General features: G+C 38.2%; 3 protein-coding genes across 3 annotated transcripts in view; 2 read left to right on the forward strand and 1 right to left on the reverse strand.

Annotated features, from left to right (window-relative positions):
- The first annotated feature begins 403 nt into the window (after positions 1-403).
- On the forward strand, positions 404-5046 carry Sas-6 (Spindle assembly abnormal 6). Its single transcript, XM_011058676.2, has 4 exons — positions 404-834; positions 1302-1831; positions 2015-2763; positions 2856-5046. The coding sequence occupies exons 1-4, from the start codon at positions 646-648 to the stop codon at positions 3407-3409; spliced, it is 2022 nt and encodes a 673-aa protein (XP_011056978.2). The 5' UTR covers positions 404-645; the 3' UTR covers positions 3410-5046.
- On the reverse strand, positions 4716-8054 carry Plekhm1 (Pleckstrin homology and RUN domain containing M1). The gene is made up of 3 exons (XM_011058675.2): positions 6016-8054; positions 5293-5928; positions 4716-5221 (listed from the first exon to the last, which is right to left on the reverse strand). The coding sequence occupies exons 1-3, from the start codon at positions 7357-7359 to the stop codon at positions 5057-5059; spliced, it is 2145 nt and encodes a 714-aa protein (XP_011056977.2). The 5' UTR covers positions 7360-8054; the 3' UTR covers positions 4716-5056.
- A 598-nt stretch (positions 8055-8652) lies between these two features.
- LOC105147565 (serine/threonine-protein kinase PLK1) overlaps positions 8653-18207 on the forward strand; it is a 31056-nt gene continuing 21501 nt past the window's right edge. The window contains exon 1 of the mRNA XM_011058674.2: positions 8653-14465. Within this exon, the coding sequence (XP_011056976.1) occupies positions 13722-14465 (744 nt within the window). The 5' untranslated portion in view covers positions 8653-13721. The remainder of the gene's footprint in view (positions 14466-18207) is intronic.

An 18207-nucleotide genomic window follows, 5' to 3' on the forward strand; every position in this document is an offset into this window, starting at 1 on the left:
CTATCGTTTTTCTACGCTCAAATATATATTTATCACCTTTTAAGAGCAAAAATTTTTCACGATTTCACAAGTAACCTAAACAAATCTATACATGAAGAGTGAATTAAATCGAGATTAAAATAATTAATCTACATTGGAATAGGAATGATAAATTGTTCAAATCTAACTCTGTGCGCCATGATGGTTTCAACGGACAAAAATATAATTGAAATAAGGGAATAAATCTTGATTGGTACCTTCGCAATGTCTTTTACCTCATATCTTGCAAAATTGGATTACAAAGCTTTTATATAATCGTTACGCCCACGATCGTTCATGTTACGAGTTCCGAGGATGGTGAAAAAAGACGATCTCGATTCCGAAAGGCCGAAACGTTCTCGCTTCGACTTGCTTCGACTTGTTTCGACTGGTCTGAAGTTAGTAATAACGCGTGCCGTCAAGATGGCGGCACCAAGCGCCGCGTATACGCGTCTCTGATACGCGTGCGTTTATTTGCGTCTCGTTCAATGTATGCTGAGCGAAGCGGCTCGTAAATATCGTAAATACGTTTGAGCGCGTTTCGGCCGTATTTTCCGCAACGTCAACAAATGAAACGCGGTGAGCGACGAGAGGTCAACAAGTGCTTGCCGAGAGCGCGATCGAACGATGAACTATCTCAACAGTTTAGCAGGCGGCACGATCACCGCCGACTCGGGCTTGCAGCTAAACAATGTCGATGTTCTCTACACGAAGGTGCAAAGGATTTACGTCAAGCCGCAGCATAAGGAGGAGCGCCAGCGGGATCTCAGAATCAATGTCGAGATTCACGCTGGCATCAGTCCGGTTTGCCGCAAGGTAACTTTCCGAGTCTTGCCAAAAAACGTTAAGTAAGACGGCTTCATTGGGATGGATGTTAACTACGTTTTTCTCTTTTAATTTTCTATACTCGATGAACGTCTGTAGTCCGATAGTTGGTTCTTATATTTAAGATTGTCTTAAGTAACGTCTTTAGAGACTACTCTCTTGACAATATTCATAGTTCATTATCTTAAGATATCTTAAGTAATGTCTTAAAATAGTAATACACAGCTTTCTGATCGGTTCATAACATTTTAAGACGGTACTTTAGATAATCTTAAATTGAAAAATTAACCATGAATTGGCCAAAGATATTGTTACCATATTAGCATCTTAAGACATTACTAATGATAGTCTTGAAATAAGAATAACCATCTATAAGTACCAATAGTTTTTTTCGTTATCCTATTCTTTGCTGAGTCTTGCTACATAAAATATATTTTTTTATGTATCTTTTGTTTCAGAGTCTGTGTGTGATGCTGTCTGATGATGATGATTCATGTTTTCTCTATTCTCTATTCATCACCGAAGATGACTTTAAAGTATTGAAAGCACAGCAGGGACTACTAGTTGACTTTGATAACTTTGCCACTCAGTTGATATGCTTATTGGAGCAATGTCAGGTTTCGGGGACGAGTCAACTATCAAAACCTCCGCCAAAATTCCTCCTGTTGTTGGCAGAAGAGTCTGGAGATTGGAACTTTAAGCTTGTAGAAACGAATAATTTTAAACATCTCTGTCATCTAAGTTTAAATGTATCACCCGCAACTGATTCGGATTTGAAAACACACATGGCAATGAAGATTAAGCATCTGAAAGAGAATATTTTGAAACAAAATAGGGATACAATTAGTTTAGAAACTACATTAAACGATTTAACAAGCAAGCTGGAAACAAAAACAAAAGAGTTGGAGCAGCTGGAACAAAAATATTTAACTGAAAAGAACCAGATACAATTTAATTCATCGCAGCAAATTAATATAGAAAAAGATAGGTACGTATACAAGTCATATTATAAATAATTAACGATAAATATAATATTGATTTTATAATAGCAAAGTACTTGAATCTTTAGAATAATAAATGGATAATATTGGAACGAGTTATATTTTGTTTTTCTGTTTGAAATTATTCAAATTATTTGATAAGTATCAATAATTATGCTAATATCTTTTAGATTAGCACAAGCACGACTAGAATGGCAACGACAAAATGAAAAAGAAAAAATGGAAATTGAACAGAGGCATGCTGAAACTGTGAAACAGTTACACACAGAACTTGCTGAATTACGAACACAAAACATGACATACAAGGATAAACAATCTTTTTTAGAAGCTACAAATACAGAGCAAGTAAAACAATTGCAGACTCTCGAGAAGCAACTTAATATTGTCGAACGAGATTCGGCGTTACTCAAAAAGCAAAATTCAAAATTAGATGTAGATTACCATGACAGAGATCAAGCTGTCAATAGTTTGCGTACAAAGGTAGCTGTGCTTGAACAAGAATTAAAAGACAAAACGGTGATCATTAACAAGCACATGGAAATGTTAAAAACAGGTAAAGAACAAAAGCAACATTTAGAGGATCTCTTAACTGAGAGAGACAGTCAATTGCAACGCAAGCAAAATTCCTTAAAAAGTTTAAGTGACGAGTTAGTAAAAGCCAATGAAATCTTAACTAAATTACAAAATGAACTTGCATCAACCAAGTCCAAGTTAAAATTAAGAACGAGCATAGCGCTCGAACAGGAAAGATTGTTAGACAGCAAACAGAAAGAAGTTGGCCAATTGGAAATCAAAATGGAAGGTCTTTTCAAAGACGCGAGAGATGCAAAAAGTGAAGTAGACAATTTAAAAGAACAGATAAAAACATTGCAACATCAATTGGAGGAAAAAGAAAAGATTATAAAAAATAATGACAATGGTAAGAATGTCTCATTTTATGTTGTCTTTGTTAATAAAAATGTTTATAAATAACTCACAAAATTAATACTTTGATGTTCTTATCTTTTGCAGTAATTAGTTGGCTGAATCGGAGATTAGCAGACAATCAATCGCCATTACAAAGTGCTACTACTCCAGCTCCAGTTACGATACCATCCTCCATTCCATTGACGTTACCCAGAACAAATAAATTATTTCCTAATCGATATGAAACACGCACGCCTGCACCCAGTACAATACAGCCTAGTACATTATCGGGGTTACCGATGAAAAATCCGATCGTGCAAAATCCGAACATTAATCAGACCACTCGCACGACAGCTCGGTCGATGGGTGTCGGTGTAACAGAAAATTCGGTAGGATTAACCACCTTCAATAAGAGCCCTCTAATCTCGAGTACTAGCACACCTATGGAGCGTTTCAATTCGTTGAATAAAATATCGGGAAATCCAGCGGCCTCAACCTCTGCGCCGGCTATAATCGAGAATAACAATGGTCCAGCGGTGATCTCGAATGGTACAAAAGTGAAAACTGCAAACGTTGGTTTGCAGGGCGGATTAAGACGAGCAGGTTTGTCTGATAAACCCATTTTACCTTCGGCATATTTTCCTAAGACTTTGCATTAACTGCTCGGGAAGGATTATCAATATAGAAATTGGTGAGTTAAACTCGTATTAGAGTACTTTAAGAATCAAAACGTAGGAACGACAAAACTGCAATATTATCATTAGCACGACAATATTTCAAGTTTGCCGTCTCGGAGATAGTACAAATATTTGTAAGAATGATTAGTATTATTTACATGACATTTTTTCTTATCAGATAAAAATTTTAGACTATTTTTAATCCTATACATTGGCACCACTTTATACAAATTACAAAAATGATACTAGGCTATCGTCAATGTATATCAATGTAGGATTAATAATAATATATAATATTATTTGTATATACTATACACTAACATACTCCGATCTCGTTCGCTATGGTAAAAATACGTATATGTTGGTAGAAAAATTTCATTATTCCTTACAATATTCTTTTGTATCAATTCTAAGTAGCTCCAATATTGTTAGTATAATTTTATAATAGAGTATTGATTTTAATATATAGATTCTATTTGGCAAAGTAAACTCCAGCAGAAATTGATATATTTATAGCATAATATATAATAATATATGCATATGTATAAATCAAGAATTGCAATCTATATAATATTGACTACAATTAAAGAACTTTTTTTCGATAATTTTAAATTTAAATGTTTTTTAACGTGATTGCAAGTTTGAGACACTTATATTGTTGCCAAATATTATTCAACATAAAGAAACGTATTTTTTATAACCAGCAAATTTAGAATGGAGTAGAGAGAGTTTTAAGATTAATGGCATAATTTTTCATTTTATCGCAATCACAATTTAACTAGCATACAAATGATTATTTTCATTATTATTAGATTACATTTAAAACATATTAATCACATAGGTACCTGGAAAGTAATTTTATCTTTGTGGATTTTATGTGTAATATCTGTATAAAGATATTTTTATATATAAATGAAAATATTAATGAAAAGAAAAAACATGTATAGAAAAATCTCTAATCTTACAGTTTATCTTACAGTTTGACCATACAAATGAAATAAGGCTATTTATCGAAAACGTGCCTCACAGAATAGATTAGAAAATTCTATTACATTTATATACACGATTTATATTGTATACCTATCTTATAAATGTCATGTGGGGAAGAAAATTGTTAGTTGCAATGTTGTATAAACCTAAAATTTTTGTATATTCAAAATATGTTTTCAAAAAATGTGCCACAAGGTACAAACGTACATCAAGTAAATTCAATCGTATAAAGCATGTCAATTTATTAAATTACATAAATAGAGCAACAGTATTAAATATAATAAATAGCGATAAGAGAGTCATGAATGATTCATATATTTTACTACTTTTGTACATAGAATTATAATAAATGTCTCTATTATATAATATGTATTTTGTACGGAAAGCTGCCTCGGAAGGTACAAATATTTTTATCAGAATATACATAAGTTTATAATAACGATATATAATAATTCGAGAAGAGTTGACAAACAATATGTTACATTTCCATATAATTTTATGCGCATGATACAATTATTTACATGAAAATATCGAGCGTCAAAATTCATGGTTACAAGGATATGCGTGGCAAAATTAATTTTCTTTCGAAATGCAAACAATACTGCATAATAAAATATTAAACAAATCAACGATATACTATTAATTCATATCAATGGGAATCAACGACATAGTGCTATTAGGTAGATCTGTACATCCCATATCCAAAAGAGGCATATCCATCCGTTTACGTCTGCGTTCGCATTTCGGGCATGGTTTACTGGCGTTTAAACAGTTTGCATGAAATACGGCATTACACGCTCCACACTAAATAAATAAATTGTAAAATTAAATATTAAAAAAGGAAAAAATAGAACAAAAAGTGATATGTTTCTTACCCGGAATGTAGACTCCATATCAAAAGGATAAATGACTTTTGTATCGTTACACACTTCACATATAAAGCCCTTCTGACTACAAAGCCAACAATTTATTACATGATTCCTCGCGAATTCAACAATCCTTTGAAGTTGCTGTGCGAGAATTCCATTGGGTATATCCAGAAGATCGGAAACGGAATATTGATGAACATGTTCGTACAAGTAATCTCTCGGTGTGACCTTTTTCTGTAAGGATTCAATAATGGGTTCGCGACATGTGAATAAATATGCTCTCAACAGATTCAATTGAATCCGTAACGACTGCAATTGTGCCATAGTATCTACTGCCATGTAAATTTTCGGATTTAAGATCTTTATATCCAACAGGGCCGGCTTGCCTTCCAGATACGAAGCGGCTTTTCGGCTAATGGAATATTGTTTCAAGTCCCAATTATGAATCATACGTGACGGTATGAGATATTGCCCCTCTGCCATGCACTTTGAACAGTAGTAATCGCCCGAGTACGCACACACGTGCGCTTTAGAAAAAGTCATGCCAATTGCATAACCGCAATCAAAACAACCGTAATTTTGCACATCTAAACCTTTTTCTCTTGGAATATTACCTAACTGCTCGTCAAAATTCACCACAGCCTGGAATATAAAAATTAATCAAAGTGTTAGATTATAATCAAAGCATTTTAAAATTGCGTTTCTAATTATTTTGTATCAGGAACGTACCTTTGGTTCTGGCTGAGCCTTGGTGGATCCTTCTTCAACAGTTTCTTTCTTTGGATACTTGTTTAGAAATTCTTGCAGGTCTGTTACCGTGCTATTTCCAGTTTGATAACTTTGAATGAGTGCATCGTACGTAGGACCCTCGCCGGGTGTACGAGGTGCATCCGCGCCTGATCCATGAGATATCACAGGTGAAGTTAAAGAAGACTGACAATCCTCAATCGACGTTGACCATCCTAACTTTCTTATTAACGAATTTCCCACAGTAGCCGCATTAGTATCATTAACGATTTCGTCTTTCAAAGTATCTTGTAGCGGATCCTCCGTATCAACAATATTATCTGCATTTTCTGCATAGCCATTTGACATCAGTTGTATCTCCTTGACCTCTTGCTTGACGTCTTCTTCCGAGTTTTTTACAGTTCTATCTGCAGAATCACTGTATAACTGTTGAGCATTGTTTTCTTGTAGGCTGTTTGTTACAGCATCCGCAGGATTATTGTGCAATTGTTGAATAACGCTATTAGATTTCCCTTCGGTCAGAATAATTTTCAATGCCTCATCTTCTGTAATAGATGCTACGTTATTAAACACAGATTGGGAGGAAGTGAAAGATCCTATTCCGATGGAACTACCGATGGAACTTGCAGTTTCTACTTCATCAAAATTATCGGTCGTTTCGCTGTTTATCGTTTTCGCTATATCTACAGCGCTAAATACAGGACAAGATTTCATTGATGGGGACCAGATGCCAGCTATAAGTAGAGGAGTGGAGGACCAAAAGTTCAAGAGGCTACTGTTGCAAGCCAATTCGAATCGTACATAATCCAAGTTTTCTATCAATCTCTGCGCAACTTCGACAAGGTCTACATCCCTGATGTAAGCTGAACGATTGTAATACGGTTTTAAGGCTGAATTATCTCTCCTTATAGCGCAAAAGTAGCTAGCTAACATCCCCTCGTTCAGCGCTATACGTATCCATGCTCGACAGTATCCGACTTCCGTGGTGATTTGGCTCAATGCTTGTATCTGATCTATAATCTGACGATGTGAGAAGACTAAGAGTGGACCCCAGAAGCTTGGCTGTGGCATAGCGTCGAAGTCGGGACCGCTGAGAACTTCCGTCACTCGATTCAGCAGGCTGTCCTTCAAGCCGTGCAGAAATATAGCCTCCAGGACGGAGCAGAGGGTCATGGTCTCGTCGCAGTTGCCGACTACGCCGTCGTCGGTGACCCCCGGGGCGCTCTGCATCTCCATAACACTCGTATTGAGCTGTTTCTGTAGAGAGTCTCGGACCAACAGATTCCTCTTGTTGCCCATTATGGACATCTTCAGCAGCGAGTTCATTTTGCCTGCTAATAATACGGTACGTCACAGCGAGAACACGTCTTCTGCCGCGATTTCGTCGCTGGAGCATCTTCGCGGTCGCGTCGTGAAATCGAAGAGGATCAACCGGAGGATCGAGCCGTCGCCTCCGGAGATGTCCTCGTGGCCGTGACTAATTACGCGACTAATTACTGCTCGCCTGCCAGGGTATATGTCTCGCAGATTACGTCACGGGCGATATTGAGAAATGTCGGGGAACGAGGAAGTGCCGAGCGATGAAGTCATCGTATCGCGGCGATAGCCCCGATACTGGCTAGCCATTCACATAAGCCGAGGGTTATCACTCGAGCCACCGAAGTGTCCATTCGAAGTAGGTTAGGTGTCCGAGAAACAAAACATTCGCAGCGTATAGATCGTAAGATCGCTTTTCTATCGACTCCCCTCTATCGGTCACGAGTGTCACGACGGATTAGGGAACGCTGTGGCAATCCCGTGAATCTCTCCCGCGTTCTCGACGCGCGGCAGATTTCCGCAACGTCATCGAATTCTGACGATTTCCGATCACTGTCAATCACTGTCGCGATTGCGCCACGCTACTCCGAAACGTCGTCCATCGCTGTCGGCCAGCTGTTTTCTATCGACTACGCGTCAGACTGGTCGGACTCAGTCGTGAGTCGCGTCTGATCACGCCGTCTCGTTTCTAGGACAGCTATTCCTTGAGAATAGTACGCGACCCGACGACAGGTCGCGCTGCCACCATCGTCGTCGTCATCGTCGTCGTCGTCACCGTCACTAGGTGAATCGTGAATTCGCCGCTGCCGAGTGCACCAGCCAGGTGCGCCCTCATATCTCACCGCACTTGTCCGATGCTATTTCCAGCAATACGCCGTCCTTTCCCGCTCCGACGTCCAGGCTGCCTGCCCTTTCGACGGGAATAATGGAAGTCTATCGAGCGACCGCGGCGACGACAACTAATTATAGATCTAACGAGTTCGACTCTCAAGCCTTCGGCTTTGTGTGTTATTTCACATTCGTTTGTTTTACGTACGAATTTAAGAGTTTAAGTTTTTTTCCCTGTGAGAGAAAAGATGAGATTCGATTCGATCTGTCGCATTAATTAGTTCGACTTTAGAGTATTAAACCTCCGGAGCTGAGGACGGTTTATTTACATTCACATAATTATCATTTTTGTCAACAATATTAATTTAATTTCAATCCTTTATGTTATATTTTACTTTCTACATGTTAAATTATTCTTATTAAAATATATATAGTATTCATTTTTTTATTTTATTTTGGTTCTTTGAAATTAAGCTACGTAAAAAGGAGAGAAAAAGCCAAGCAGGGTGATTGTACTAAAATTAATAACGAACAATTTATGTGGTGCTCATTTCTACCAATGTAGTTTAATTTTAAACTTGGTCACGACTAACTGACTCTTCATCATTTTCGAGCTTTAATGCCAGTCTCTATCAATGTAGATTAACTTTAACCTCGGTCCAACTTTATTCTTCATCTTTTCGAATTCTTTACAATTAAAAATAGATGAACCAAAATTGAATTAGTCTACATAGGAACGGCCATTAGAAATTGAATGTAATAGCCAGGCCAAAACTAATGTCCATTTCTACCTATACTTAAATTAACTTTAATTTAACTTTTTACTTATTTCTAGTTCTAACATAAAAGAAATAACATACAAAATTTGTTTAATTACAAATAATTCTTACCATACAAACGATCATTTCGACCAATTGAAAGGTTCTCTTTGGTGCGGTTAAAATAAATAATTCCTTGAAATTAATTACTTCTTTAATTAACATCAATAAGTAAGCTTTATAGATCCAGCATCAATTATGCTACAGATTTTAGCGTCAGCTTCGAAGATATAATTATAATTTTCACTTCGAGAGTTTTCGAATGCATTTGGATATTTATCGAAATTCATTATCGAAATGATAATAGAATTTACTCTATTGTAGTTGAAAGAACTCGCGCAGCTGCTTTCTCCTAATCTATGTAGCAAAAATTGTGACAGCTTTAATAGTAAAGTCATTAAAAGCGACAGTAATCGCCGGCTGCTTCCAATCCAGTGAACTTGAATCGCACACGCTCGAGTGGCCGATGCAAGTAACACAATCTAACGTGCCACGACAGCGATTTGTAATACGTCAGCTCTTTCGACACTCTTTCAATCGTTGTCTACGTATATATAAATGATTAACGATTCATTTGAATGAAGACTATATATGGAGAAAAATGTCTGATTGAATCATGTGGAATTTTGGTTAAAAACAGATTAAACGAATCAGATTAACTTTCTAGTTAAATCTACTAAATTACTAACGAAGATTATATGAGAAAAATGGATCAATTGGAATTCTGATTCGTTCATTTTCAACAAGAATTCCAATTAAACAGACAGTTTTTGTTTAATCAGAATTTTTCTCGCTCGTCCATTTTCATTCAGACATTTTTCTCGACGCAGCGTATGCGGTTATGAAAACTCGCGCGAGTTCGCGCAAATCGATCGGATTCCGTAAGGAGATTTTCGATCCGAAAGTAAACGACCGGTGTAACATCCGTTCGTCTCTTTCTATTCTCATTACTATATTTAGATACGCACTTAGAGTGCATCACAAATGTTGGAACAGGTATATACCGTGTGTGAATGACCGAATACGCATGACGAAACGTTGCGTGTTCCACGACTTGACGGCGGTGGAGGGCCGGCACGAGGGAAAGAAGAAGGAAAGAGAAAGTACAATCGGGACAAACGGGCGTGAAGGAGACGGCAGGTTGGACATGGGGACAACGAAGCGAATAGGTAGAGACAGGGACGTAGCGCGACTTCGATTCTCTAGAAAATCAGGTGGCAGAAGAAACGCGCGGAAGGCTGGTTTTTCGCGTTTAAACTGGTACCGGAAGAAAAAGAAGAAAAATAAATTGAGTAATCACTTTTTTAACAGTAGAATGATTTTTCTTTGTATGTACGATCCACTTAATGCCACAAATGTTTTGAAGTGATTTTTTGATCAATTAGTGAAATTCTTTCTCGTGATTGAAGAGAGAGAGAGAGAGAGAGAGAGGGTTTGTTCTACGATCTCTTCGCGTGCGATCATTTACGTTTTATCGGTCTATCTTGTTTACATTAAACGCCCGACACGCACTGGAGTCACTCCAGTGATGTGCGAGTAACAAGTAACGTTTTAACGTTAAAGACGTCATTAAGACATTAATAAGACGTAATTTGATGTCAACTTACTTCTCGAAATACGTTACGCAAGATTTCCAATTCATTTACGAAACTTATCATCTGCGAAAATTCCGATCTGCAGAAGACAGTTTATTGCGATCCTACACGGGAAAAATGACGAATACCTTAAATAACAGTCAAATTGAAAATAATCTTAATTCAATGATAATATATTAATGAAACAAATAACATTTTATTAAAACAAGAAGTGGCGTTCCATTAATACTGTTATTGAATGAACACGAGATTATTTTCAATTTATAGACTGTTGTTGATTAAATCAATATATTTTACGATATGATACTCGACACATTACCGATTCCAAACTCCATGATAGTGTTTCTCTATTAACTTTGTTTCTTCAGTAATGACTGTCATTAATGAGAGATCGTGAAATCTGATCGATTCGGTAATACGAATACTTATCAAAATACTTTATAGACTACGATCCATTTACAATTAATACTGTAAATGCTTTGAAGCATTTTTTGATTAGTCAGTTAGTAAAATTCTTTCGATTGGTCAATCAAATACTTCGAAGTATTTGTAGCATCAAATAAACTGCACCCTAAAGCCTAGTTCATCCTCGTTGCATCGTGATTGGCTGAAATAGAATCGTCAACCGAGTGCCGCAACTGGCAATCCGTAGTGTGATTGTGGCTTTATGTCTGTTTCCAGCAACGCAGATTAGAAGCTTAATCTCGGTTCAATTTACATGGACTTAATCTTTTTCTAATTCTTAGAACTGGAAAAAGATGAATAGTAAGTTAAACCGAGATTAAAGTTAATCTATATCGGTGGAAACGGACGTTCGTTTATACTCGGAGAAAGATCTGAGGCTTTCTAGTAGCAAATTTACTTTCACAGTTGTCAATCTATCGTTCATTAATCTTTCGATGATGACTTTTTCTAACTGTTCGTTTATACAGTTTATTTGGCTGTCGACTTCTCTCCTCGTTGGCGAGGCGAATAAACGCCGATCTTTGCATTTCCTTTGTGCACTGCGCACTGCGCACTTGTGCTAGAAACAATGCGCTTTCTCACGGTGCGCTGCAGAATTCTTAGCGAGTTTAGCGTTGGCCACGCTGTATATACTACTTCGAGCACGAATGGCATAAGTGCATACACAGCGCATTCTACTTTCGTACGATTTACGTGTCTCAATAAAACAGAGACATTCGCTCTCCCTGCATTTTTAACGCTTGCATTCTCATTCGTCCTCGATGCGCGAATATCGGAGAGAAAATGTTACTCGTTACCGTTTTTTTTCATATCAGTCAGTCTCGTTATTTCTTTCTGAGATCGTTTAACGTTACGTGACCGCAAAAAGTGATGTTAATCATGTTATGATAATATTAACAATATTGTTCTAATTGAAATTAATTTATAAAATTAATTAATTCTAATTAAAAAAGAATTACTGTCATTGAAAGAAATCTTGTTAATTCGATAACTCTATTAATGGAGCAAATATGTCGTACTCTTATTTGAGCAAGATATTATTTGTTTTAATAATACTGTTATTTTGAATTAATTAAAATTACTTTCAATTAAACTAACGCTATTGATACAACTTTAATCTTTTTCGTGTCATTTCGGGATTCGTTCTATCCGTAATATTTAATCAGGAATTCATAAATAAATAAAAAAACACGGAACGTTTGAGAATTTATTTATCCGTGATGTCTACAGTGAAAAAATATTCTAAATCAATCTATTTTAATCAATTATTTGTTTGAATAGAGAGTACTGAACTAAATAAACAGATATATTTATTTGGACAGGAATCGTTAATTTGAAACTTTTAACTATCTTTTTTTATTGCAAGTAAATTTTAGTTGGCACTATTAGAAAAAATATTTATTAAAGTGTAGTACACGTTTTTCTCAATATATAACTATGAACCGATGAAAGACGCAGATAGTCTCAGAATCTATTTCGCGCGAACGTGGCGGTGGAAGAAGAAATTGACGATACCCTTCGATTCTTCCCTCGATCGTACGGCCCTGACTTTACCCGTAGTGGGGGCAGAAGAAGCGGAGGCAGAGGGTGTCGGTCGTCAGGTCGGCGCAGCGGCGAACAGTGGCGAGCGGACTCGTACACCAGTTACGGGTCGAGACGTCGAGACGTCGAGACGTCGGGGCGAGCTGGCGAAAGCGTCGCGAACGCGTTCGTGTGTTGTCGAGAAGTAGCGGAGGGAGCTCGAGATTTGCAAAAAAAAAACACAAAACAAAACAAAAACGTACAAGAAGCATCTTCACCGGAACATTCTAGATCGTGGAGTCATCTTAGAGAACGTCGTCGTCGTGTTAAAAAAAAAAAAAAAAAAACTTGTAAAGAAACTGGTTTGCACAAAACTCGCAAGTGACAAAAGACTTCTCTGCGATCATGGAAGGTCCTCCCTGTTTGTCGTGGGATGACTAAGCATCAACTAGCATCGTTTCCTGGTGAAGTGCCCAGTTCGTATGTATCCGATAGTGATTGAGACGATACTTTGGAGAGCATCCGGAGGGATGGATGCCAACTATTGAGCGGAGATGCACGTGGCTCGCCGGGGATAGACGAGCCGTCGTCTCGCTCCGAAAAACAAGCGTGACATGTCAACCTTGATGTCAACCTCGTTGGACTTGGAAGGAGTGACACGGACAATCGGATCAACGGGAACGAGAATCCCTCGTCTAACGTCACCGCAATTTCCTGCATCGTCGCGTGGACGCTAGACTCCATTCCTGCGTGAGTTTCACAGTTCTCTTCCCGCGGTAGTTAAATCTGAACCAGATAGTATCGGTTCGATACGTTCGGCGTCGCGACGTCGATGACGTCTGAAGAAACTTGGAATCGTATCATTGTCTAGTCGATCTAGATATGACGACACCGAATGCACCCCTAGTTGCAAGATCTCGCGATTGCTCTCGGAGAAGCTGTAAACCATCGCGATCGTCGACGACGCTCCACCGTGCTGCCGACGACCCCGAATGCGTTCCAAAAAAATGTAATTCTTCTCCACGAAGTCTTCGAATTGCGACAATCGTCGACGCTTTATCGTCAAGCCGATGACAGGTTCTACGCGGAACGAAGCTCGCGCGCTGCTGATCCAGCCGTAGAAGTCCAAGTCTCGGTCGTCGAGATGTTACCGCCGAGCATAATCGACGTGCAGGGCGCCATACCGCGCGATGTGACGACAAACGGTCGCGGTCCGCTGTCGGAGACGATGTGCGGGACCGAGCTGCGCTCCGTCGCAAGATACCGCGAGGAGTTCGACGAGACCATCCGCACCGTCTCGGAGCCGGAATGTTCGAAGCGGAGGATCGATTCCGCCGGGACTGGCAGCACCAGGTCGGTACCGGACGGCCGGTCGCGTCAAGGCTTTTCCAAGGGCTCCGCCTCTCTGCAGAGCCTCGTGCGCCGAAGGAGCCGCAGGCACGGCACGTCCTTACCCTCGGAGGTCGAGCTGTCTTCGAGGCAGGTCATCTACCCTGCCGTCCCCTCGGATCTCCTCAAGGACACCGGCGGCGGCACGGCGATGTTCCGGAACGAGGAGGAGGCACGAACCGCAACGCCGACCTCCACGCTCATTTACGCGACTTCCTCGGCGCAACCGTCGACCTCCAGGACCGACAACAATCTGGCCCAGGACGTCTCCACGTCGGCCAGCAACGTGGCCACCACCACGGGTAGCAACGTCACCTCGACGACGAGCGGCGGCCGCTTCGGCAACGTGCCGGTCTCGTTGGCGAGAACGACTAGCGTCGCCAAGCCACCAGGCCCCTCTATGTCCTCCTCCTGGAACAACTCCGCCGAACAGGAAAGCGACTACGTTGTCGATCCCGTGCAGGGGAACGCCTACTACAAAGGACAGTTTTTGGGAAAGGTATACACGCGAGTTTCCTCGGATTAGCCTGATCTACGATATATTTCTCGCTTCACGTTTTTTCACTTTATGTTTTTTCCTTCTTTGCGATTCATTTCATCGATAATCGCGTTTTGTTTTTTCTTTTTTCTTTTTTTTTCACGCGTTTCTTGCCTGTTCCCAAGTTCGTCAACTTTTATCTCGGGCGACGGAAAAGGAAGAAGGCAAAAAGGCAGGAGGCAAAAAGTGGTACAAAGGCAAAGAGCGCAAATGGTAGATTAGGCTTTAGTTTAACGTCTCCCGCTGACAAATCGTAGAGATTCGAGTAACGAGTATTTATAAATTCCCCCACGCCACTCGGCAAGGAGCGAGCGCACCTGCCGTTGGCTCGTGTTGCGCGCCGATCGCATTGTCGAGGTCCCGTTTTTCGCGGCGAGCGAATGGCATCCCGCGATGAGTACGTGGGAATCGCGGGGTTACGGCTCGTTTAGACCCTGGTCGTGGTCGACCTTCTCTGGCGTTTGATACCGTTCTGTGTATTGCCAACGCACGCACGAGCTCTCCTCTTTAAAACCTGTCACCTGACAATAAATCAGTCAGTGCGATTGGCCGCGCCGTAATCCTGTAATCCTTATTGTTTCGCCGGTGCAAAACGACGCTCGCCGCGGCTGATTACGTGATTACCACTCACCGGAGAGAGACGAGCGTGTGAAGGGAAGGAGAAACCGATGATCGTCGTGTCACGTCGAATTGATCGGAAATGCGAGATGCGGATTATCCGGCGTGATTATTCACAAGCAATTATTCACACATTTTTTCGCTCGATAATACTAATTTACAAAAAACTGCTTTTCTTAATTACTTTGAATTAGATAAGGTGTCTCTTATGGATTTTTCAATGCTGAAAATGATGTCGTAAGTTAAATTTTAGTAGAACGTTGGGTTTCCGAAGTATAATTGAGGTTTAATTTGTCAAAAATTGCTTTTTTGCTATATTTAACACTTTTTTTTGTAAAAAAGATTTATTTTTATCTCAATATAATATCGTACTTTTTAATCATGTTATGAAGGATTCAAATACATAATTTTTCCAAGATATTAATTTTTTGCTTATGACAATAAAGTCATACTTATAATTTCTATATCGAAATAAAAGAAAATATTTTATAAGGGATGAACAATATGTTTTTGTAATTGTCATTCATAATTTTAAGATAAAGTTAACCTTTACAAAAAGTATCGTAAAAAAAGGCATTTTTGGACACTAATTATTTTCGAAATTAGACGTGCTGGAACTTTTTGGCTTGCGGAATCGTCGTTTCAGTATTTAAAAATCTATAAGAAACATCTAGAAGATTTGAAATAATTTTTTACTGCTAACTAGTGTAATTCACCCTTTGCTATTGTATTCTAATTTTTTTCTAGCAAAGTCGCACGCGTTCTTCGCGGCGTGCATTCTTCACGGCGCGCGTTCTTCATAATGACGATATAAATCATCGTTATGCAAAATCCGCGAGATTAAACCGCTTCCACCGGCCGCGCGATCGCACGTAAAGGCACAGGAATTCACTCGAGCGATTTAATTTTCGCACAATCAACCTGCGAATAATTTCCCGAGGTAAATAATGCATGACCGAGTTAATGCGTGATGAGTCGCGAGATTCATATGGTCGGGTCGAATCATCGACCGCGGAAACTCGCTTGAGATCGCGACTCGTAGAATTAATATCTTTCATTACATGGAATTACATGGTGGGTGCAGCTACGTAGAAATGAACCGCGTAGGCGGTGAGTCACACAACGGGCTCGTTTTCGCATACCGGGAATTTTAAGGGAGAAATACCAGCGACGTCGGTGACGACTTCGGAGAAGAGCGATGATTCAACAAAGAGACTTTCTCTCTGGACCCCAAATCATCTCGAACGCTTGAATTAGACTATAAACTTTCCGAAGGTACATCAAAATTCGCCGCTTCCGCCCGAGATTATCCTACGCAAACGGGATATTAATATCGAAGCATTTTGAATTCGCCTCGTGTTTATCGAGATAAAACGTTTTACGAGACGTAAATTCCACGAGAATTGTAAAATTTCTCGAAGAGAGTGATTCCGGTTCTCTTTCTTTTTCTCTTTTCTTCTTGACGCATCGTGATGCAACTGTGGAACTCGCACACGAAACGAAGCTACGGTTTAAGGACTACATGTAGCGTGTAGCACAGTTTGTACGTGGCTGGCATATAAAAAGGAGACATTTAAAGTCTCACTGGCTTATCGACAACGACCGATTCTCTTCTCCCGAAGAGATGCGTTCGGTCAAGTCATTGACTTTACATCATGCATAATACATCGACGGTAGTCCAAGATCAACGACTTCGTCAAGGTCGAGTATTCTAATTGCACGATTGCACGCTAAAAAAATTACATGTAAAGTTACAACAATTAAAATGAGTAATTTTGGAACTTATATACCATTAAATAAGGTGTAACTTTATACACATTTAAAGTAAAGTCACAATTTACAAATAAAATTATTCTTCTTTAAAGTAATTAAACGGTTTGTAAAAGTAAATTTATAAATGGAATTAATTTTATAGAAATATTTAAGTATTAATTCATCAAGAATTATGTACAATTTTTTTCAATCATGTTGTTATATACATCAGCATAAAAATGCAAATAAAATATATATGATTACCATTATGTTATACAATATCATAAAAATATGTACACGTTTAGAAACAAATAAAATATACTGTTATTGTATTTTTCCGTTTAATATAAAGATATATTTGCACAATTAAAGGTCTCATTTTTGTAAAAACATACAATTTTTTACATTTTTACTATTGTGTAATTTTACATCCTTTTTTTACAGCGCAAAATTTCTTCTGAAAATATACAACGCATCACTATCGGTTTCAAATTGCCGGCAATAATGTGAAACAAGTATCACTGTTAGCTAATATATAATTTTTATTATATAGAGAATATCGGAAATTGTTAATGATTGTTAGAAATAATTGCAGCAATTATGAGAATTATTACAGAGAGAAAACGGTACATTAATTCAACACATCATTCATTAATGATGCTTTAATATGCAACGGCAATTACATATCCGTATTAGAACGTATTAAAATCTGTAGTTAATTACTTTCTGTTAGTTCAATTTTGACAAATGATTTCATCAGTTTTTTTAAATGAACATAATTTCAATTATGATAATAAACAAGTAGATGCACTCATAGAAAATTTTCTCGCTATATCATTATTACGTATGATCTCTAAGGTCACCGATAATCGAAAATTTTTAATCCACTGAATACATTTCTTATTCATAAGACAATTTACTCTAATTTACAATCCGATCGCGTAATGTATGCCAGTGGATTTATTATAACAGCTTATTTATTATTATATTACTTGAACTTGACTTTGTCGATGTGTGTTTCCTGTATCTATATTTTCTTTTCAACATCTTGGGATGTCACAGTTATTCTTTATTCATATACTAAGGAAAAATGTACTGTATATAAATTATAGTAAATATTTTAATAATACTAGCTGAACTATATTATTCATTCACTAAAATGGAAATATATATTTAGTACAAAAACCTTTAATTTGATTTAATTGTCATCTTTTTATTTAAATAATAAACATTTATTTACTATCTCTCTCTTCAAACAAATATTTATTAAAACTTATTGTTAGTATACTTTTCTCAGTGTATTAATTTTAAAGAATTATTGCTGAATAGAATG

This window comes from Acromyrmex echinatior, chromosome 4 (assembly GCF_024713525.1).
Source record: "Acromyrmex echinatior isolate Ae372 chromosome 4, ASM2471352v2, whole genome shotgun sequence".
NCBI lineage: Eukaryota > Metazoa > Arthropoda > Insecta > Hymenoptera > Formicidae > Acromyrmex > Acromyrmex echinatior.

What these genes read in the sequence shown, in the direction of transcription:
- Sas-6 (XM_011058676.2), top strand. Translation starts at nt 646, where the DNA reads ATGAACTATCTCAACAGTTTAGCAGGCGGCACGATCACCGCCGACTCG. An exon ending in TCAGTCCGGTTTGCCGCAAG is followed by an intron (nt 835 to 1,301) that starts GTAACTTTCCGA and finishes CTTTTGTTTCAG; the next exon opens with AGTCTGTGTGTGATGCTGTC. An exon ending in TATAAAAAATAATGACAATG is followed by an intron (nt 2,764 to 2,855) that starts GTAAGAATGTCT and finishes TATCTTTTGCAG; the next exon opens with TAATTAGTTGGCTGAATCGG.
- Plekhm1 (XM_011058675.2), bottom strand. Translation starts at nt 7,359, where the DNA reads ATGAACTCGCTGCTGAAGATGTCCATAATGGGCAACAAGAGGAATCTG. An exon ending in AGGCTCAGCCAGAACCAAAG is followed by an intron (nt 5,929 to 6,015) that starts GTACGTTCCTGA and finishes TTTATATTCCAG; the next exon opens with GCTGTGGTGAATTTTGACGA. An exon ending in ATATGGAGTCTACATTCCGG is followed by an intron (nt 5,222 to 5,292) that starts GTAAGAAACATA and finishes TTATTTATTTAG; the next exon opens with TGTGGAGCGTGTAATGCCGT.